Raw genomic sequence first — 22,510 nt, 5'->3', positions numbered from 1 at the left:
AAGATTATCCCTTCTATATCTTCCTAGAATCTGACCCAACAGGATTTAGTTTGGGTGTGTCTGTGGAATTCAGCTTTAAAATAAACTACACACACACACTGGGATCTAAAAATTGTTAGATAATGGTGTTTATAACCAAGTTGACCCTACACATTTAGTTTGGGTGTGTCTGTGGAATTCAGCTTTAAAATAAACTACACACACACACTGGGATCTAAAAATTGTTAGATAATGGTGTTTATAACCAAGTTGACCCTACACACATGAATGGGGTGGAATAGATAAAATGACTTTGAATTGGACCAGTTTATTCAGTAAAATACTGCCTGCTGTTAAACCCAAGAATCTCTTGGGTACACCTCTGTAACTCAGAAAGATGCAACACTTTATATCTATTTCCAGCAGCACTTTACAGCCATTTCCGGGCATTTTTAGTTTTACACGGCAACACTGCATCTATTATTACCTTTTCTCAGATCTTCCTTCCTCTGAAAGTGGGTAGTTGAAAAAGAATATGGCGTGATGAGCAAAATCAGGCAGGTGGATGGACACAGAACTTCTATGTCAAGGAATGGAGAATGTCACACGGATGAAAGTTCCCTTGTGAAAATCATGAAACCACTCAACTCACACTGCCCCCACCCCTTCATACCTGGGCAATGTGATCATGAACCCCGCCATAGGCCATCATCTTGAGGGTGTGCAAGGCCATCTGCAGTGCCCGAGCCCCTTCAGTAGTTGACCGATGAAGAGCCCAGTAAGAGAAGAGGAAATTCAAGTTGACTAGAATACAAATAAGCAGGAAAGTAATGAGCCTTGGTTGGTTGTTTATGCAGCGCTGCCTCCTCTTATGGCTACGATGGGGAATCGCTTTGCAGGTGTTCCTGGACTCCCATCACTCCTGTGACCACAGGCAATTGCTGGCTTGGGACTGATGGGAGTTGGAGTCCAACAACATCTGGAGAGCCACACATCCCTGAGCTACTCAGATAGCTTGACAGGAAGATCTCAGACTAACCTGGAGTAGGGAATTTGGGAGACTCCGAGAATCCACCATATTCTTCATCATAGGACTCTGACAGCTGCTGGAAGCACCTGCTCATCACCTCCTTTGAAGATGGGGGTGCTTCCTCCCCGCGAGCACCGACATCAGTCCTGGCTAACAGCGCAGACAGGATTTTCTGGCTGTTTTCCATAAGGCTAGTTTTGTTCCGCTTCCACTGGCAAGGAGACGGGGGGGGGGCACAAGGAAGAAGTCAAGTCATCATTTTGCTAGTATTCACTCACACCTTTTGCCTCGCACAACCACCTATCTCCTCCAAAAAAAAAAGGGCCAATCATTTCCCACCCACCATTTTAAAGGAGCTTTCAAATATCAAAAGCAGTGTGGCTTGGCACAGCAGTGGAAGGGCCATTCCTCTTCTCTAGGAGTCCACATTTTCCCACTCGCGTGAACAGAACAAGGCCCCTGAACGGTTCTCAGGTATTACAGCTGCCACTGCCACACGACGGAAGCATCACAGAACAGGCCCCAAAATGTCTGCTTATACATTTTTAGCCGCGAAAATTTTTGCCAACGTATCGTTCATTAAAACTAGGTTCCCAGATGCTTCCATCGGGCACACACTAAACTGTAAAGGAGAAAAACATTGTTAATGCCCAGTTGTTCTTACCCCATAGCAAATTCTATCCACGCTGGACAAATGTGACGTTAACCAATTCCTATTAACCAACTTCTCTCTCCCTAATTCATCTTGCCCTGAACACTCGCCCCCAAGTGACAAAATCAGTTCACATCCCCTGCTCTAAAAAGCCTTTAGACAAAAAGTTCAGTCCCAGCCAGAAGTGGATGGTATGAAGAGAAGAAGAAGAGGAGTTTGGTTTTGATATCCCGCTTTATCACTACCCGAAGTGGCTAACATTCTCCTTTCCCTTCCTCCACCACAACAAACACTCTGTGAGGTGAGTGAGGCTGAGAGACTTCAGAGAAGTGTGACTAGCCCAAGGTCACCCAGCAGCTGCATGTGGAGGAGCGGAGACGCGAACCCAGTTCCCCAGATTACGAGACTAGCGCTCTTACCCACTACACCACACTGGCTCTCATGTTTGGGGCACTGCCACTCTCCTGACACCACTGCAGCTTACCTGAGTAGGACTGGGGCAAGGCAGGGGCAAGGACGGGGTTACACAGATGCACAGGGGGAGGGGTGTCTGATTGGGCTCTGCTGGTGTCACCCTTCACAGATGAAGCACAGTGGTGCCAGTATCAGGAGGACAGCTCTAGGGCTTTGCCCCAGCACAAAAGCCACTATGTGTTAGGGACTGGACAGAGGAGGAGTGGCGGAAACGGCCTCCCCAGCCTGAACCTTCCAGAGAAGTGGAAGACAGTATACATTTACAACAGTGGTTTTCCGGAGGTCATAGCTCAGAGGCAGATGAAGAGCAAAGTTGGGAAATAATGGAAGAGGAGGAGGCAGAGCCGGAGCAGCTGGCCGACATGTTATCACTAGAAAGCATTCCAGACCCCCCCCCCTCCCAGGACCTGGCAAGCATTGAAAGTAGGAGAGCAAATTAGCCCAGAAATGGAAACAAGTAGAAATTCTGACGAAAGAAGGATGGCAGACAAAATTAATGGACTACGCAGAATTAGACAAAATGACAGGAAGGATTTGAAACCAGAGATTTACAGATGATTGGAAGAAATATACAAACGATTTGAAAAGCAACTGTAATCAATAAATTACGCTAGTAGGACTACAAGAAGTTTTGTAAGGAGAAATATATGAAATATTGCAAAGTAGAGAAAGAATAGAGATATTAGTTACGAGATTTAAAGGTAATAGTGAATGTGAGAAATGCATATTAAGAGAATAGAATGGAAAATTTTCAGACATGATTGATGGCAGTCAAAAAAAACTGTATAAGATGTAAAAGTATGTTTAATTACTGTTAAAAATGATATGTTAAAAAAGTAATATATATATATATAGATGATAGATAGATAGATAGATAGATAGATATAGATATAGATATAGATATAGATATAGATATAGATATAGATATAGATATAGATATAGATATAGATATAGATATAGATATAGATATAGATATAGATATAGATAGATATATGAAAGAAAGTAGGAGAGCGAAGAGCTTGGAGACAAATGACCCTAAGTGGCCACCGTAAGGTGGGTTGTGCTGTTGACGATAGAGGAAGTGGAGAGAAGGGGGAGGTGGAGATTTACTCGGCGCAACACCCATTACTCCAAAAGGCTGCATTTCTAAGCCCCTCTCTGTGAATACTGAATAAAAGACATTGGTAAGAACTTTCCCTGTCTTATCTATTCCCAGCAGCCTACTGTGGGGGGATTGGATTTCCTGACGCCTGACACTATGGGAACGAGTACAGTGTGGTCCCCGGTGTACTGCTCCAGTGAGGACCTCAACCTATCCCATGACCCTGGATGCCAGACTCCATACCTGCTCTAGGATGCGAAGCAGAACGGTCCGAAAGCCAACCTGGTAAATTCCATCCTCGGGAGGGAAATAGGTCCCGCCTACAAATGGTTTGAGATCAGGTGTTAGCCACACACTCATGGGCCAACCTCCACCACTGCTGGTTGCCTGCAGGAGGAAAACAAAAGATATGGCTCCCTTCAACAGTCTAGGAGCAACAGTCGTCTTCCGTTTGCTATGCTCATTCCTGCTCCCCACCTGCACAAAGGCCATGTAGACTTTATCGACATCTGGCCGCTCCTCCCGATCCACCTTGATGCACACAAAGTTGTCGTTCAGGATCTGGCCAATTTCTTCATTCTGGAAGGATTCCTGCTCCATCACGTGGCACCAATGGCAGGTCGAGTAGCCAACTGAAAACAAACGCCGGCGGTTAAAGAAAGGCTCACCGAAGGAGAAGGCCCTGCTGTACCCAGGGAGGAGTGGTGGGCAAGAAAAGTCAAAACAGAAAAGTATATAATTCAAGCAAATCAGCAGGCTAGGACAAGGAGTTGGCTTTAAGAAAGGGCTAGCCAACCTTGGTGTACTACAACTCCCATCATCCCCATGGCTGGGGCAGAAGAGAGTTGTAGTATGACCTCATCTGAAGGGCACCACACTGGTTGTGCCTGCTTTAGCAGAAAGCACACAGGTTTTGCTATCCAAACACAATGAATTCTCAATAAATTGATTGTTAGGCGAGCATCTGTCTAACGAATGGACGATTTCCATTTATTCCTAAGGGGAAATTTCTAATGCATTGTGAGCCACAGAATTTTGACCCCAAAATGAGGAGAAAACCCTCTGAAACCTTGCAAAAGGCAAACATGGAATGGGGAAATGCTCCCTTATTTTGTCTGATCTCTCCCCCTTCCTTCCCAACCATAGTTTCTGGCAAAACAGCTGCCATGCACCAGCAAAACACAAAAGGTAATGCTTATTTAAGGCTGCGTCATTGCACGCACTGCACGTACTACACGCACTTCCAGCTGTTTCGATATCTGAATCTGCAGTGTGCGTAGCAAAGTTTGAGTCCTAATTCCTCATGTTTGGATAAGTGAATTTTCCTTTAACAAGCATTTTGCTAATGGGACCTGCATGTACAAACATGAGAACAAACAGAGAGCTGCCCTTTCATGGCTCAATGTTGGCTATAAACGATGCAAGGCTTCTAAACCCCAGCAAAGTGACCTTTTGGAAGAACGTAACTAGAGCACTTCTAGCCTGGGAAATAGAAGAACAAGCAACTGAGAATGTCTAAGCAGATGTTTCTATAGGAGACGTAGCCAATGTGGTGACCTCCAGATGTTGTTGGACTATAATTCCCATGATTCCCAGCCAGCAGTGCCAATGGCAAGGGATTGTGGGAGTTATAGTCATATAATACTTGGAGGGTTATCCCCATACTATAGTAAACTTCTATAAGTTTAGTTGCTTATAATGTAAATTCAAAAAGCAGCAGCAGGTCAGGGGAGGGGAAGAAATATTTTTAGATTCCACTCCTCCTTTTGAGTAAACATGCATAGCCCTGTGCTGTTAGAATTGCTTAAAAGAAGAAATCCAAGACTCCCAGTATTACTCTAACGTGTATCTTCACCCAAGCTCCAAATCCCCATCTGCTTGAAACTCAAATTGGAGCAATTCCCAGATACCGGATCTGCTCCTCCACTAGTAAATTTATGAGCTTCACAAGGTAGGTAGGCTGAGCAGCTTATCCTCACAAGTATTTCCTGTGCTGCTCTTTGCAGATGCAAACTACAAGGCCAGGAAAAATATTGCCCCGCCTTCTCCCAGAAAGCAGCTCACTGAAAGCAAGGGAGCACCCAGCAGATGAGGACCCAATTTGGACGACATTTATTCCTCCAAGCGCAAACATTTGTTTCATGTTTCGAGCAGTTTTCAAGTAAGTAAGCATTGTCACTTTGCAGCAGCCATTCTGTCAGGCTGCAGCAGATGGAGAGGAGGGAAGCAAGGCTATTTCATGGGCCCTGCTGAGAGACCAGCTGCCTTTGACTGTTCCTCAGCTGAAACCTAGCAATAGCCATTCTGCCAGGCTACCTGGGCAGCCTCCATGCCAGCTGGTTGCTGCACAAACTGTAACTATCAGAGCTGGTGCCGGAGTCTGCTTGTTTTCCCCTTCTCCCTCCCCATCCCTTTTTCTTTTCATGTCGTGTCTTTTAAGCTTGAAAGCAGGGGTTGTTTCCTCACTGTTGCTTTTTCCTTTGTATGTAAGTCACTCATTCTTCAGCTGAAGAATGGAATAAAATTAAAATGAGGAGAAGAAGGAGACATTCTTCCCTATGCTTTTATGAACTCACAGATATGTGCATGTGCTTTTTAAAGTTGTGAATGTTCATGCAGGGGTAGCATAAAACAAAGAAGCTCATTTGTTACCAGATAGAAATATCAGCTTATCTTCTCTCTTTGCTTTATCAAAGGCTTCCTGACCCCAAGGATACCTGAGGGGAAGAGAAAGAGGAGAAATATGCCAGGATTTATGTCTATAATCACTCAAATCAATATGCCTATTTTTAATGCAAGCAGTTGATATTAAGCAGTTCATTGATTAAACCCTGATCCTTCCCATTACACATAAGGTCTTTTCAGTTGCCACTATGTCTGTAGATGATGTGTTTGCTACACTGCTATAACCACAGCCAAAAAGGGACGCAGGTGGCGCTGTGGTCTAAACCACTGAGCCTCTTGGGCTTGCTGGTTGGAAGGTCAGCGGTTCGAATCCCTGCGACGGGGTGAGCTCCCGTTGCTCTGTCCTAGCTTCTGCCAACCTAGCAGTTTGAAAGCACACCAGTACAAGTAGATAAATAGGTACTGCTGCGGCGAGAAAGTAAACAGCGTTTCCGTGCGCTCTGGTTTCCATCACAGTGTTCCGTTGCACCAGAAGCAGTTTAGTCATGCTGGCCACATGACCTGGAAAGCTGTCTGCGGAGCAATGCCAGCTCACTCAGCCTGAAAAGCGAGATGAGCGCCGCAACCCCATAGTCACCTTTGACTGGACTTAACCGTCCAGGGGTCTTTTACCTTTACCATTTACCTATAGACACACCCAGCTGTGGAGGCCGAAACACCTGGCTGATCTCCTAGCATGTTAGTGTTTGTGTGTGTGTGTGTGTGTGTGTGTGTGTGTGTGTGTGTGTGTTACTGTTGAGGATCATTTGGCAGAAGACAAGCTATACTTACTTAGGATTGTTGGTTTAAAATCCCCATGGACCACTAGAAATTAGATGTAGCTCTCTGGGTGTTAAACAACTATAGGAAGCATCTTGCTTCTATTCTGTGGGCACTTTGGGGGGAATCATGTTGTACAACAGCAGATTTAGAGGCTCTAGTTCCATAGTCAAAACTGCAGAAGCATTGCAGAACATGGGGCAGGTGTGGATGCCAAGTTGGAACAAGCCTTCTGCCCACAAGTCCCTTCTCACAAGGGCAGGAGCCATGAGGTTTTGTGAGCAGGCAAAAAGGCTTACTAAGCCATGATATAACAGCTTCAGTGCAGTCAGCGAGGGAGCTTAAGCCTTGAAAAATAAAGCACAAACATGTTTCTGATCTTCAGTAGCATTGTAAGTTTGTGTACTCAGCTCAGGGTAGGAAGTCAGCGCCCAAAGCCAAACAAACGTCACATAACTCACTTATTAGTTGTGTATTCATTCATTTCAGTTATGCCCTATAAGAAGATGTACTCAATGTAGTGTACAGTAAGAGAGATCATCATATACAACTTTTTTTTTTTAAGAACAATGGTAACCGGAACTCAAAATAGCAGCAGCAAGGACTGAGTAGCATAAAAGATCATTCAAACAATGGAAAAATCACACGAAGAAGAAGGAGGAGGAGGAGGAGGAGGAGGAGGAGGAGGAGGGGGAGGAAGTTTTCAAAAATCTGTTTGGGGGTAGTTATGCAAACAAACATAGCTCTACATTCCTAAGTTTTGTTTCAGTAGAGGATGAGACTACAGAAAGTGTTAAAGGAGAGACTGAAAGAGGTCAGAAAGCACCATGTAGAAGGAAGGTGGAATGAGGTGGAGAATAGGATTGGGAGCAGCTGAGAGTGGGAGAGGAAGGCTCTATTTCCTGCAGAAAAGCATCCATGAAATTCCGAGTTTGTTTTCCCTAAAGCCCATCCAACATGCCTCCCTCCTCTCAGCCCATGAAAAGAAAGCATCTCTTACCAGTCAACAGGGTTATGGGCATGCTGAAGGAGGTAAGGAGACTTCTCGTAGATCAGACGGTTCGTGGGACGAGCAGTGCTAGACTGGCCACCCTTCCCTCCCGTGGCCATGGCCAAGGCTGCTCTCAGTTGTATAGATCTGCAACACCAAACACAGACAGAAGGCTATTAGCTAGGCTAATCCCCATAGCGCTAAGATCTGGATTAGCTCCAGTGCCAGGCCTCTCTGTGAGGCAGACACACCTCTCAATGAGATCAGCATCTGCACAGACTCGGGTCTGCATTATATTAGTAAACAATGTAGGCTTCTCTGTCTGAAGAAGCAAGCCTAGGACTGCGAGCAATAAAACTGAAGCCTGGGGCTATCCTCAGGGGCCTGCTGCCAACCCCAAGGTATACCATGCCTGTTGACTTCAGGCACAGAACCTCTCTTGGGGTGGAGCTCCCTCCTGGAGGAGGCCTATGGCAGCAAGTGTTGTTGTGGTTGTGAGGGAGCTGCGCCACAGCTGAAAGAAAAGCGTCTCTCCTTGTCCAGTGATTCAGCTGCTGCACGACAGGGATTTTCTCATGTTAGGTTCACAATACCAGCTTTGGTAAAAGGGACGCGGGTAGTGCTGTGGTCTAAATCACTGAGCCTCTTGGGCTTGCCAATTGGAAGGTCGGCGGTTCAAATCCCTGTTATGGAGTGACCTCCCGTTGCTAAGTCCTAGCTTCTGCCAACCTAGCAGTTCGAAAGCACACCAGCGCAAGTAGGTAAATAGGTACTGCTGCGGCGGGAAGGTAAACGGCATTTCCATGCGCTTTGGTTTCCATCACAGTGTTCCATTGCACCAGAAGTGGTTTAGTCATGCTGGCCACATGACCTGGAAAGCTGTCTGTGGACAAACGCCGGCTCTCTCAGCCTGAAAGCGAGATGAGAGCCGCAACCTCATAGTCATCTTTGACTGGACTTAACCATCCAGGGGTCCTTTACCTTTCTTTATTTTTACCAGCTTTGGTTGATTGGAGCAAACTTTGGCTATAGCCCAAGACATGCAGAAGTTCTGGCACCTGCAGGTAGAGCTAAGAGTATCTCTTCCCTGAAGCCCTACTGAGCCACTGCCATGTGCCACTCGCAGCCTTCAGTTACACCTCATCCATCCTCCCTCCCTCCCTCGCCTTAATTTACAAGACCTTCCCAAACACATCTCCTCTTTATTGCTCCCAAGCTTTCCGCCACTGTATACATTTTCCCCAAATCGTTATCTCTGTCTTTGTTACTATAATGTGCGTGCAATAGGCCACATGCTCATAATTCCTTGGCCCAGGAATGTCTTGATTCTAAAGTATTCATTATCAATTACACTGTGTTTAAAAGCGTTGTGTAGAGATTAAAAGGTAAGACTGTTCCTGTCCACAGGCGCACAGTCTAATAGGCACAGTATGAAAGGAAAGGGGAATGGAGAGGGCTGAAGAAAGCAAAGCAAATTCAGGTACCAGTTCCTGAAGCTACAGTTGAGATCTAAAGGAGAGTTCTAAGAGCAAACAGCCCCACAGGAAATTGAAGGTACACAACCAAACTGGACTACGACATCAAGCTGTCTCCTCTTTAAAGCTGCCACACGTCCCTTATATTCAGATATCCGTTATTTCTAAAGCAGCACAGCTTCACTTAATGTAAATAGATCTCACATTTGAGAATAATCATAGTTCTGTTAAACACGGATAAGTAGAAAACACCTTGCGGACTCCCTGCTGTTGCTTCTATTTAAAATTTGACCAGAAGCCTCTCTCGGCTCTTCCTTAAAGTCACTTGGTTACCCTTGCCATGACAAGGAAACCACACCAGAGATGCGGATTTTCAAAATAGTGTTGACTCCACCCACATTCCGGAAACGTGATTTGTGTCTAACCAATCAGAATTCACTTTTCCTGCAGAGGGTGGAGCAAGCGCAGTCTTGGAAAAGCTTCAGTTCAGCTTCTTTGAAAGGAATGAAGCAAATACGGAGACCGTTTAAAAGTATTTCGGGAGACTCAACACTACATTATATATCTCATAGGATGCATCTTAAGGCTATATATGTCATGTTTTAGGTCTAAACTTCGGGTGTTTTACATGTATGCACCTTTTTAAAAAGGACCTTGTGCACTTAACGAACAGGTGTCTTCATCTGAATGTATGTTTAGGGATACACCTGCATCACTTAATATACTGTATTAAGTTACATATTACTTTGCAAAATGGGTCTGGAATATATTCATGCATACTGTTCATTCTTTATAGTATTACTGTATTTAATGTAATCAATAAAATTTGTGCGAATGAGAGAAGAAAGGATGAATCTTGGGAAAGGTAGCTCTGCAAGGTTGCCAAAGTCAGGAAAAGAAAGTTCCAGTGACTGATGGCTATAAACAGGACTTGCATCAGATTAAAATTGGGAGATGAAATTGCATGTTCCTGCACAGCTGCGTCCATTTGCCTAGATCCTAAAGGCCCCATGGAGGGCAGAAACCATGACCTTTGAGTTACATAACCAAAAAAGGCCTTGCAATTCTGAGGTCAAGACGCTTCAAGAGGGAGGGGTATGTGAAAGATGATACAAAGATCTTGGAATCCTGAAAAATTTCCAAGTCAGCTTTGTAGTCCCGAAAATATCTCCAATCAAGACTGTGCCACATAATGAAGAGATTGAGCTGAAGGTATTAAAAACGGTGGAAACTAGCCATTTTAGGGTGAAACCTCTGCAGTACTCCACTCTCTCTCCAAGTGATTAAGCTGGCCACTTAGGGAGAGCAACCGTCTCTAGTAACTATATTCCTTCAGAGCATGTGTAAGGAGTGCAGTGGGTGTATAGCACAAGATCCAAGTGTCATATTACAGGTACTCTAGTCTAAGCAAGCGATAGGTAGGTGTGGCTAGAGATCTGGGAGCAGCAGGAACTGTAAACACAACACCAACAATGCAACGAAGCGCGACGGCGGAAAGAGAAACTGAATGTTCTCTGCGCTCTAATAGTTAGACCGGCGGATAAATCTGCAGTAGAGCACGGCAGAGCAAACGAAAACTGCAACAAGAAGCAGAACCAGACAGGAAACCAGCCATGGAGCCCCTCAGGAAAAATACTGAAGGGTCGAGCAGAAATTCAAAAGCGCCGTTTAGCTCAAACCTCCTCTATTTGCAGGACTGGGGAACCTGGTGCCTTTCGGACGCTGCCGGACTTCAACTCCCATCAGCGCCATGGCAATGGTGTGAAGAGGGGATGATGGGAGCTGTAGTCCAAACAACACATATAGAGGGCCACTGGCTTCCGCCTCTGTCCTACTTACAAGGGGGCAAAGGGGGTCTGAGTGTGAGTGAGCGAAGCTCGCCGTCTATGTCGGCTGGGGGGCGGGACGAGGGGGGCGGAGAAGAGGGCACATGCCATGCTCTTCTATAGGGGTGGCGCCCCAAAGCGAAACCACATCGCCACCGCTTCCCCCGTAGGGCTAAATGCATTGGGCCAAGCAACGCCAACGTGCAGTGCAATCCGCAGCAGCCAAGCCTGTTCAGCTCCACCCCCCCCGCCCCCATGCAAAGGCTATTTGGAGGGCCGAAGCTCCCCTGCGGAATCACCCAGGGACTGACAAGGCAGGGAGGGAGCCAAAACAGACCCGGAGACGCCAGCCAGCCAGCTGGGCTGCTGTTATCTGCATGTAAACAAACACCAGCACGTCGCTAATCCGGATCTGGAAGTCCCCCGGGGCCGAGAGGGTGGGAAAGCGGCGTCGCTCGCCTGCACGGCCCGGTACCTGCGAGCCCAGGAGGTTCGGCTGAGCCCAGCCCGGCGGAGCAGCAGGCGGCCCCCAGCGCGGCGCAAGAGCGCGACCGGGCCGGAGATCATGGCCCCGCTGCTGGGCAACGAAGGGCGGCGCTCAAAGGGATCCCCCGGAGCGGGTTTGGCGGGCAGAGACAGGCAACGCCGCTCGCCTAGGGAGGAGGAGCCTGGCTCTCTCTATAGCCGGGCTTGGGAGGTGGGAGTTATTCCGGATCCTCGGGTAGCGGTGCAAGAAGCGCCAGCCAGAGCAAGGGTCAGGGAACGGGTGTGAACCGGGAGAGGAAGGAAGTTCATCCAAGGCCCGGGAAACGTATTCAGCATATTAACCTCCTCGGGTGCCTAGTTGACTTTTGATCATTGACTTACTATTTGTGCATACTGAGGGGGAGGGGTGAAGCTGGCAGAGGTGCCCATGAGAATAAAAAGTTATTTTTTTTCCCTAGAACTTTTTAATAAGATGGTAGGAGACAAAGTACTTTGTTGCAGAGGCAGCTGGTGGAGGAGGGTTGCCCGGGGACGATAGAGAGACGGGCTTGTTTTCCTTATATATAGATTTTTGGGGTTGGGAGGAGTAGTCTGACATGAGGCTAGACTTAATTATGGCTCTGTGTAGTCTATAGAAGAGCAGCAACAAAAGCCTGATTTCTACCCTGCAAAAAGAATAAAATGCAAATTTAAGTCAGCATATTTCAAGGAGAGGGAAAAACCGGATTGCTGAGGCAACAGCTGGCCCAGATAGGAAATCGAAGTGACTGGAAGAATTTTAAAAACGGCAACAAACGGAAATAATCCCTGTCTGAGCAAAACTAAGAACAATATGAAAGCCAAAACCAATATAATACCACACAAATTAACTGCAATCTCATACGTGTCTATTCATAAGTAAGCATTGAATTCAGTGGGACTTCGGTTGTATACACACTCTGGTTAATTCTGCATCCAGTGCACTCTCACTACTAGTTTGGGAAGTGGTTTACACATGATTTTAGCTACAATCCATATCTATCCTGCTGTTTCTTATGCAATTCTGCATTTTGAGGCATTTCCCCCCAAAACCAGTTTCAGCTTGAATTGAGCTGTTCAAATCTCTGATAAACCTCTACAGTGGTACCTAGGGTTAAGTACTTAATTCGTTCCGGAGGTCCGTACTTAACCTGAAACTGTTCTTAACCTGAAGCACCACTTTAGCTAATGGGGCCTCCTTCTGCCGCCGTGCCACCGGAGTCCGATTTATGTTCTCATCCTGAAGCAAAGTTCTTAATCTGAAGCACTATTTCTTGCTTAGTGGAGTGTGTAACCTGAAGCGTATGTAACCTGAAGCGTATGTAACCCGAGGTACCACTGTACTACAAATTCAGATTTCAGGAGCTTAGGTAAGCCATGGCTTTCACTGCTTAGGGTGAGGATATTCTACTGACCTACCATATGAGGCTGTTTTAAAGATTATTGAGATGATGAGCATGAAACACATTGAAAACCTGAAGTTAGGCACACAATTCCCACCTATCCATGTCTACTTAGAAGTAAATCCTACTGCATTTCATGTAGCTTATTTTGCAATTGGTAAAGAGTGCACAGAACTGCAGTCTTTTTTCAAGCTTCTGTCTGCTTCACTGTCCATGTTACCATGGATTGAGACAATTGGCTTCTATATATGCTACTTTTATTTAGGTAAACCTTTGGTGGCTTTTTCACACTGTTTTCTTCTTGTTTTTTCCTCCTTACAAGTGTATTTTTGAATTCATTTGGGGGTGTATTGTTTCCCTTTGTAAGACACTTAGAATTTTTACAAATAGAACAGTTATACTGTAGCATGTTTAAATAAATACTTTTTTTATAATGTGATGTGTGGGAGAGGAAAGCAGATGGCTCTTAACACTTCCAGTAGGCCAAATTGTACTTGACAAACTTCCTTTGCCATCAAACTCTTAGCAGAACAAACGCCCCCTGCTGGTTATATGGTAGCAACTTTATTATTATTGCCTTCACAGAGGTCACCCAACTTTTATTCGGCCCGGTGGCATATTTGGAATGTTGAGAGAATGTCATGCGCACTGGTCACAAAATGGCTGCCACAAGGCGTGTGGCTTGACTCAAAATGGCTGCCATGAGGGTGTGGCTCAAAACAAAATTGGGAGTACTGTACAGTACGTACTGGTTTTCCTATAGAACAAAGCAATTTATTGGCTGGATAGGGTCGATTTTGGGCCACTCGCTGTCTTTCAGCCTAACCTGGTTCAAAGGATTGTTGCAGGATAATATACTCGAGAGGGGAAGAACCATGTAGGCCACCTTGAGCTGCCTGGAGGCTATTATTATTATTATTATTATTATTATTATTATTATTATTATTATTATTATTATTACTATCAACCCGTTAGGACAAGAAGGCAAGGCAACCTACAAGGCAAGTGTTGCAGGCATCCCTTTTGCTGTTCCCTATCCACTATTACTGTATTGGCCTGCATATAAGCCACACTTTTTTTCCAAATTCCTACCATGAAAAGTTAAAAGTGCGGCTTAAATTCGCAACCTTACAAAAATTGGCTTTTACGGGACTTCTGGTGAGGCAAGATGGCAGGCGCCACAGCAGCGCGTAGCTCCTAGGACCACCAACACCAGCATAAGACACAATTTTAACCGGGTGGCTTATATTTGGGTGTTGTCTTTTTTCTTCTTCTTGAGTTTTAAAGGTGCGGCTTATTTGCAGATATGGCTTATATTCGGGCCAATACAGTATAAATAAAAATGAAAAAAACAGCCTATGGAGCAAGTAGGGACCACATCCACATCACTGCTTCTAACCCCTTGCCTTAAAATGCCCTTGGGGGCCAGAAAAGGGAGAAAGACAGCACCCACACGACTTCTACCCGTCCAAATAAAAATGGTGCTTGGTGCTAGAAAAACCAGGGAGGCAAACCACTTCAGAAAAGGCTGCTGAATCAGACCATCTAGCTGAGCTTCTTGTTTCTCTCAGTGGCCAACCAGGACGATGCACCTGGAAAGCCTGAAAAAGATAATATGGGGGGCTTGTGCCACAATGGTTCCCCAGGGACTGGTATTCAGAGGCACGTTGACTCTGGTCCTGACTGGAGGTAGCATGTACCTATCTACATCATGGCTAGTGGCCATTAATAGCCTAAATGTTCATTACATTGTCTATTTCCCTTCTAAATTGGTGGCCATCGCTACTTCTTGGGGCAGCAAATTCCTTAACGCCCTATGCATTTTTCAGTTAGATACATTAATGAAAACAGCAGCTCTGATGGAGCCAATCTCTGCAGTCTTTTCTGAAGTTTCAGAGTGGTGGCACAGAATATGAGCTTTATATACTGTCAGCATATAAAAGACATGGAGCATATTGGCTGGGGAACTGCCAAGTCAGTGAGTATACTTACCCACAAACTTGTGTGTCAGCATCTTAATGATCAGATTTAAACCCCACCCATGCCCATTTGAAACTGGGAATTTAATCTGTTTTCTCCTATGCCTGGGCAGAAGCAGATCTAACTGAAATAGTCTAATCTCATCCACCTAAAGGTTTGTTTGCTTGTTTTAATTTTAAATGGCACTTTCCAAGCTACTATATTGATTCAAATTGTGGAGGGCCACAGTGCTGTTCAGATATCATTTATGATAAAAGCTTTCACAAAATCAGAATAGCAACCAGTCACAGAACCCCGTTAATAATTGGGTTATAATTCATTAACTTCTCAAGACAGCCTAAAACAGATCCTCCTCCGTCCCCCACCACTATTGTTGCTTTATATCAGGGTGGGCCATCTATGGCCCTCCAAATGTTGTTAAACTGCAACCCCCGTCATCCCTGACAAGTGAGCATGCCAGCTGGAGATTAATGGAGCTAGAGTCAAGAAGATATGGGGAAACAAATATTCCCCATTCCTTTCTCAACCTTCATTTCTAAGCCTCTCGCAGCAGTGATTTGTGATATCCTTATGAACCTTCCTGGACGCGGGTGGCGCTGTGGTCTAAACCACAGAGCCTAGGACTTGCCGAACAGAAGGTTGGCGGTTCAAATCCCCGCAACAGGGTGAGCTCCCGTTGCTCAGTCCCTGCTTCTGCCCACCTAGCAGTTCGAAAGCACGTCAAAGTGCAAGTAGATAAATAGGTACCGCTCCGACGGAAAGGTAAACGGCGTTTCCGTGCGCTGCTCTGGTTCGCCAGAAGCGGCTTAGTCATGCTGGACACATGACCTGGAAGCTGTACGCTGGCTCCCTCGGCCAATAAAGCGAGATGAGCACCACAACCCCAGAGTCGGCCACAACTGGACCTAATGGTCAGGGGTCCCTTTACCTTTACGAACCTTCCAACAACTCTGCATTTTGACTACGTTTCTCTTGCCCTAAGAGCAAGGGGTGGGGGGAACCCGTGGCCCACGAAATGATGTTGGACTACAATGTCTATTGTCCCTGATCATTGGCCATGCTGGCTGGTGTTGATGGGAGCCGTAGTCCAACATTTGAAGTGCCACAGGCTCCCCATCCCTGCTTTGTCCCTGGTTATCACTCAGCTTACTTTACAGCAACCATTTCCAAAGCAAATCTATAATAATGCCCTTAGAAAAGATGAGATACCTTTCTACTAGCATAGTATACATACCTCATGGCATACAGTGACACATGTAGACGTTTCAATGCTGAGTAATGGGTTCATCAAAACCTATTATTTAAATCTTGCGAATGAATGGTTTTGAAAAACCATGTTCCTTTGGAAACATTACAAAGTTCAATAGCTGGAGTCAAACAGAAAGGACTTCTCTTGTGACTGAGCTAAGATATTATTTTATTTTAATCGCTGTATTTGGGCCCTTCCAAAATAGGTTAAGAGAAAGATCAGAGCAGCACTCTCCACACTTGTGAGTCACAGCAACTGGTATCCAGAGGCATACTTGATCTGATTATGGGTGGTTGGGGTGAGGGACATTTTGCATCAAAATGCCATTGTAGTGCAAACCTGTCCAGTGTGGACAGCCAAAGTTATAGTGAGACTTTTTGGGGCTCCTGTGCTTGTAATTAAGAGCTTGCTTGAAACTTCTGCCTGTGTTATTGCATCTCCTTAAGCATAGCAGCAAGATTACTGATACCCCTTAATTACCATTAATGCCAATCTCTCTTTTATTTTGTTTTGCGTTTCATCACTAATGTTCTCCTACAGCAACCTGAGCAAACAATAAAATGACCAAAAGCTACGAGTAGGTAATTTTTGATTAACATTGCAGAGTTCTTTTCCTAACCAGGACTTCCTAATGAAGCATTATAGAAGGTCACGCTAATGGGCCCTAGCATGGAAGCAACCTGTGTCTTCCTGACCCAATGTAAATGAAATAACTAGCAGGCATTAAAGAGAATCCTGTTTTTGAGATATCTAGGTGATGCCCTCTCATTACCTGTGCTGGCAAGCAATAAACAAATGCCTAGGGAATGCAGCCATGCAAGACTGTAAATGGTTTTAATTTGCCAGCAAGAACATCAGTGAATTTTCCATTACATTCATCTCAAGGGGAACTACAGACCAGTGCTGAATATTATTCTTTTTAGCATGGACTGCAGAAACCCAGGCCTCTCAAATGCAGTTCAAAACAAATCAGCACACGTCTAGCTTGTTACCTTAACATGGCAAACAAGAGGTATGCTGATTTGTTTTGAACTTGAGTTAGCAGCTTTCATTCATTTCAGCTCGGAAAGGACTCAACTTCCTGCAGTTAGCAAATAACAAAGGCTCCACTAGACTACAATCTTGTCAACACAGGTTGCTATAGAAGACTGCTCAAGGACCTCAAAAATCTTCCTGTTTTTGATCACATGGTGCACCATGGATTCTAGTTATTAATTAGCATAAGGACATTTGCACTGTCAAGGCATTTCAAAACAGCCTGGAGGTCCAGCTACTGCATTATCATGCTCTCTCCAACAGTGAATAGTCAGCAAAGCTCACAAGGAGTTGCATGCAGGTGGGAAAATGTTTGCCTGTTGAGAGTGAGGGCAAGGGACATTGCTGACACTCTGAATTGTCTTTGTACTGTTGTCACATAACCATATTTGAATGGTGATTTCATGTCATGGCAATTGTCCATTTATACTAAGACCGAAGAGCTTTGGCCTGGCTCTGAATTGAGTGGCCTGTATAGCTGGAAAGACGAAACCCTAGTTTTCAAACAAAGATGTAACTGAAGCAGCTGCCAATAGAGGCAGTGTGCAGGCATAAAAGAAGTAAATAGTCGGGCTATTAAAAGACAGCAGGACACCTCCTCCCCACAAGCCACTCTTTTCCTTCGAAAGGTGTGCAACCTTAGTTGAGACCCCTTTGATCAAACCTGAAGAGAAGGAAGGTGATTTAACACAGAAAAGAAATCCATTATGAAGTGTGAAACCTCAAGCATATTTGAACTTTTTATTGACTTCTTATTTCCCTCCCCCCTCTTTATGTTCCATTATAGCCAGAAAAGTTGTATTGGTATGGTGATTGCTTAAGCATAGGCAACAAAACTTCAATGATTGTACCACAATGCTCTCCATGCCTGGCCCCCTATTCACATCCCACCTCAAGCTTATTCTAGCTGGATCAGTGCTCCACAAACATCTTGTCCTGCAGATGAATCTTGTATTGGCATGCTGAAATCCTAGATTAAGACACAGTTGGTAACTGGGATTTAACTTCATGCTGTACATACACTCTGTCTCTGCCATTCCAGCTTGGAAGGAGAGTTTGGCTGAACTGAAGATAACGCACCTATTGATACATTTATCTCTCTCTCGAGTTTTTAAAGCAAGTTTAAGCCCCAAAATGAAATGCTCCAAGGCCATCAAGCACAATAATAAAGTTTTATCATCACGGAGTCAGGATTCCCGACATCATATTCAAACAATGACCTCCATCATTTGCCTCCATTAAAGCAGTCCAGAACTTCCTCGTGAGTTTCGCAAACTTCATTCAAACACCCTTTTCCACTGTGGAATCTGCACTTTCTGGAGTGCCCCTCAGTCGCAGGTATCCCATGTTTTTGAGTTTGTGGCTTGAGAGGTAGGCGCTGGGGACAGCAACAAAAGTCTGTGATCAAGCATATAACTAAGAGGTTGTCCATGATGATAACAAAGGAGAAACTGGATTCCTCAAATGATTACTGAGGGGTCAAAGGAAAACGTTGTTCGGACCGAAGGAGGCAGAAACGCAAGTGGCAGAGACATCGGATTTGGAATGAAGGAACATCTGGGCAGAAACAAGAGACTGAGAATTGTGCTCTCCTAGTGCAAAGTGTAATGCTTCTTCAGAATCCTGAGCATCCAAGTTCAGGAGCTTTTTTTTTAACAAGGCAAGTTTCTAGCCTGGGTAGTAATTTGGGCAAATTTGCTACTCAAGAATTAGAAGCCAGAAGAGGTTGGGCCAGACTTCCAGTGGTCAGGCTGTTGTTCTTGATGCTGTTACACCTCCTTCCCATAACCAGTCTCAAAACGTATCAACTTTGCTCCAAAAATTGTAAGCAGAATGAAGGGTGCACAAAGAAGAATGTGTGTGCTGCTGCTGTTTATTTTTACAGTCAGGAAGGTTTTCTAGTTGCAGACTTCTGAATATATCTATTCCCCCCCCCCAATAGTGTAACTGGAGGACAAGAGCAACTGAGGAAGAGACTGCCCTTCATTAAGGGACCCAGTGAAAGTGACTGTGGAAAAAGAAATTGGATTTCCTCCTCTAATGTATAACAGTGCTATACTTGCTGACCTATCCTGATTTCCAGAAGTGAGACTGTCATGCACGCAGTGCCACTGCAAGCCTTGGCAAAACGTTTTTGTGTTTTCCATGCAGGTTACGAAATAATTTGATTCCCTTCCCTCTGAAGGGACAATCTTCCATGAGTTAATTTTTATTTTATCCTAGCCTCTGTGTGTACCAACATAAAAGCACTGGAGAATGAAGACCCTTGAAAACTCAAGCCCTTCTTAAAAGATCTCCCATCTCCTGGGTACCCATCAAAACAAGGCCAGCTAGTGGCAGGGATGTCCCAGTTCTCCATCAGAGGCAGCAGACTCCAGGCAATGTTCAACATGATGGAGCGATTGGTTCTTCCGTAGGCCACCAAACAAGGAGATTCTTGCTTATGAATCTCTTTGGCTTAGGTAGAAACTAGAGAAGAGTTTCCAGGGAGACATTTCCTCCCACCCCCATCAAAACTAATGTGCCCACAAAGCCATTTTGCATGGGAGGTTTTCCATAGCAGCTGGGGAAGGAGCAAGAGAACAGTTTGCATGACACCAACAAGAGTCTTCTCAGAGGAAAGGGTTCATACCGCCTTGAGAAGGTAGTGGCGGGGGACCTGAGCCAGACAGTGGTAGGAGAGGTTGAGGCAAGTTGCCAGGTAGCTCTGGGAAAGGCCCTGCTCCAGTCTGAGGGAAGGCACTCATGGAGGCCGGGAGGGCCATTGCTGGTGGGATGCTGCTGAGTGGGAGAGGGAGTGAAGCACTGTAGGTCATGGAGTTCATGGTCATCCCCATAGCTATGGTGGGCACTGGGGAGCTGGTCCGCATCTGGTTGAGAGTTGGTTTGGGCTGGTCCATGACGTTGAATGGGTTGGTGGGAGAAGGTGTGCTGAGACCTGGAAGAAGGAGAGGGAGGGAGAGAAGTCATCAGCACATCATTCCAAAGGTCAGAGGCCAAGGAAGTGAAGCTCCCCTCCCCCTGTTTTTTAAAAAATGCACACAAATATGGCAGTATCTACAACCATGTGACCCAAACACTCTAATGTTAAATAAGGAAAGTGTGGAAACGTGTTGCTGAGGGTTCCCATTTTGCCACATATTTTGAGTTCCAAGTTTTAGAGTCAAAAGCAGAGAAGGCCTGAGCACCAATCACGGCAACTGGCAAATATCAACAAGTCTGAAATTTCTGACAAGGACTAGTTCCAGTGAAGAAATGGGCCCAGTAAAAAGAGGAGGGGAGGATGAATAGCAGCTCTGTGTGGCAGGCGTTAGGGAGCGGACTGTACAATGGGGAACTAATGTGCTAGGCTGAGTGCAATCAAATGTGGGCACCAAACAAGATTGAGACAAGGCATGTTGCTGCCTGAAGCAAATGGTAAGATGGACCCCCCCATTCCACATATAAACACTGACCAAACTGATTAGACTGGCAATAAGAAAGCATCTTCCACTGCACCTGAGGTCAGTAGGCTAGCTCCAGGAGTGTAGGGCAGCCATGTGACACACACGGTTCTGTCCATCACATGAACACTACCTCCCATCTGCTGCCTGGGACAGCTGCCACCCCAGTTGGCCTAATGGTAGGGCTAGCCACGTTACAAAACTCTGGGCAAAACTGTGGGACAGAATTGCTAATGGATCTATTCTGCCTATAAGGCCTACCTGCCAGAAATGGATTACGAGACATCAGGTTCTGAGGGGCTGTGACCAAGGAGTCCAGATTAACCAGAGAAGAGGCATTTGGGCCAAGAAAGGCCTCTGGCGTTTTGCTGTCTTTCTTCTCCTTCTTTGAATCAGGAAGAGAGTCTCCTAAACCTGCAATATCAAAAACGTCCTTATTCTTGACTCCATTCTCTTTCGTGCTTGGAATAAGGTCACCAAACAGGTCCACATCTACCAACAATAAGAGAGAGAGAGGGAGGATGTGTTATTTCTGTTCCTTTTCACTGAGATACTCCATGGTTTGCCCCACATTTCCTGCTGGGTTCTCATTTAATCAATTAATTATTCAGTCCTTTCTTAGATGTACTGTATTGGCTCATCTTCAGATGAAGTTCTCAGAGTGGCTAATGATAAAAAAGATGAAATGAATGAAAACAATAGCTTGATAGATATAATAAAAAAAAATCACTACAGTGGAAACACAAAAACAGAAAGCAAATGGAATAACTCAGTTGTTTGCGTCTGATCATTCTGTCAGTGCAAGCATTTCTGTTTCCCAAACAGAATGATCCCTCTCCTCCCCCTGCCCAGGTTCTCCTTAACCTCCTGAATGGATTTGGGGGAGTTGTGAGGAGAGGAGATGGGGAAGCCTTATTGCCCTAGTGGGAAACCTTGCATTAGCTTCCGCTAGCATGCCTGCTTAGTTGGGCCAGAGCAACAATAAAACTCCATCTCAAAGATTCTTATGCATTCTAATAGAACTACAAGGACTGGGCAAATACAAAGGTGTTAAGTTGACATCAGAAAGAGAAAGAGAACGGCACCAAGCAAATCTCTCTTGAGAAGGTATCCCAAAGGTGAGGCACCAGTTGATGATCATAACATTTGGAGAAGGGCCTAAGAAGGGCCAATCAGGCTCCTGCAGGAGGAGGAATCCTCTAGGTCAGCCTTCCACAAGTCGGTGGTCTTGAGATCTTTTGGACTACTACTCTCATCAGCTCCAGCCAACCAGCATAGCCAGTGGTCAGGGATAATAGGAGTTGTAGTCCAACAACATCTGGGGGAGGAACCAGATTGATGAAACCATTTAGGGCTTGAAAAGGGCTAAAACCAGCACACTGGACATGGAATCTTATTCACGCTGCATTTCTGCCACAATCCTTCATACTTAAGAATCCACCATTTTCACAGATGCACTTCCGTACATCTTTAGGAGATGGGTGTGTGTGACTTACATCAGCAGGTGTACAGCCTACCAGTTCAATCTCCAGTTAAAAGGAACTTAATTTTCCAGAATAGGGAAAGATATGTGCCTAAATGCCCCTGGAGAGCTGCTGCCCATTGCTGCTGTGGGTGTGTCATTGTTCAAAGTATAAAGCATTGCTTACATAATTGTCCTAATGCTCAGCACTGCCTTCCTTTAACACACATTTGTTGCTGTCTCATCGTTCAAGTCCCACTTTAAAGCTTCTTCTCTAAGGCGTCCCCCCCCCAAAAAAAAACCTCTTTGGAAATTGGGATTGCTGCTAGAAACCTTTTGTGGGTAATACATTCTAATATAACCTTTGCACATGGACATTTTTTAAAAATCCATCTTAGGAGCTCCCAATGTTGCATTGGCATCAGCCCCCATTGAAAGCGTAGAGCTGGAAGGCACCACCT

At 45.3% G+C, this 22,510-nt stretch overlaps 2 protein-coding genes and 1 long non-coding RNA gene across 13 annotated transcripts in view; 1 reads left to right on the top strand and 2 right to left on the bottom strand.

Moving 5' to 3' along the window:
- Positions 1-11,632, bottom strand: part of SPATA20 (spermatogenesis associated 20) — a 49,981-nt gene extending 38,349 nt beyond the window's left edge. The window contains exons 1-7 of one of the 4 annotated variants that reach the window (XM_081184545.1): positions 11,449-11,632; positions 7,682-7,819; positions 5,890-5,954; positions 3,715-3,869; positions 3,481-3,624; positions 1,019-1,220; positions 653-783 (exon numbers count right to left, since the gene is read on the bottom strand). In XM_081184545.1, coding sequence (XP_081040671.1) covers positions 653-783; positions 1,019-1,220; positions 3,481-3,624; positions 3,715-3,869; positions 5,890-5,954; positions 7,682-7,819; positions 11,449-11,540 — 927 coding nt within the window. In that variant the 5' untranslated portion in view covers positions 11,541-11,632. The other 3 variants (XM_081184546.1, XM_081184548.1, XM_081184547.1) reach the window with 3 other exon arrangements.
- The window catches only part of LOC308581910, a 66,877-nt gene extending 47,472 nt beyond the window's left edge, over positions 1-19,405 (top strand). Inside the window, exon 2 of the long non-coding RNA XR_014005374.1 lies at positions 19,087-19,405. This is a non-coding gene — a long non-coding RNA (uncharacterized lncRNA). The remainder of the gene's footprint in view (positions 1-19,086) is intronic.
- Positions 17,872-22,510, bottom strand: part of EPN3 (epsin 3) — a 35,027-nt gene continuing 30,388 nt past the window's right edge. For 6 of the 8 annotated variants that reach the window (XM_081184578.1, XM_081184573.1, XM_081184577.1 and 3 more), the window contains 2 exons: positions 20,849-21,079; positions 17,872-20,082 (listed from right to left, as the gene is read on the bottom strand). In XM_081184578.1, coding sequence (XP_081040704.1) covers positions 19,757-20,082; positions 20,849-21,079 — 557 coding nt within the window. In that variant the 3' untranslated portion in view covers positions 17,872-19,756. The remainder of the gene's footprint in view (positions 20,083-20,848; positions 21,080-22,510) is intronic. The other 2 variants (XM_081184580.1, XM_081184576.1) reach the window with 1 other exon arrangement.

This window comes from Podarcis bocagei, assembly GCF_964188305.1.
Source record: "Podarcis bocagei genome assembly, chromosome: 2".
NCBI classification, from domain to species: domain Eukaryota; kingdom Metazoa; phylum Chordata; class Lepidosauria; order Squamata; family Lacertidae; genus Podarcis; species Podarcis bocagei.
Note: the sequence above shows the minus strand (reverse complement) of the source record. Positions and strands in the feature narration are given on the sequence as shown.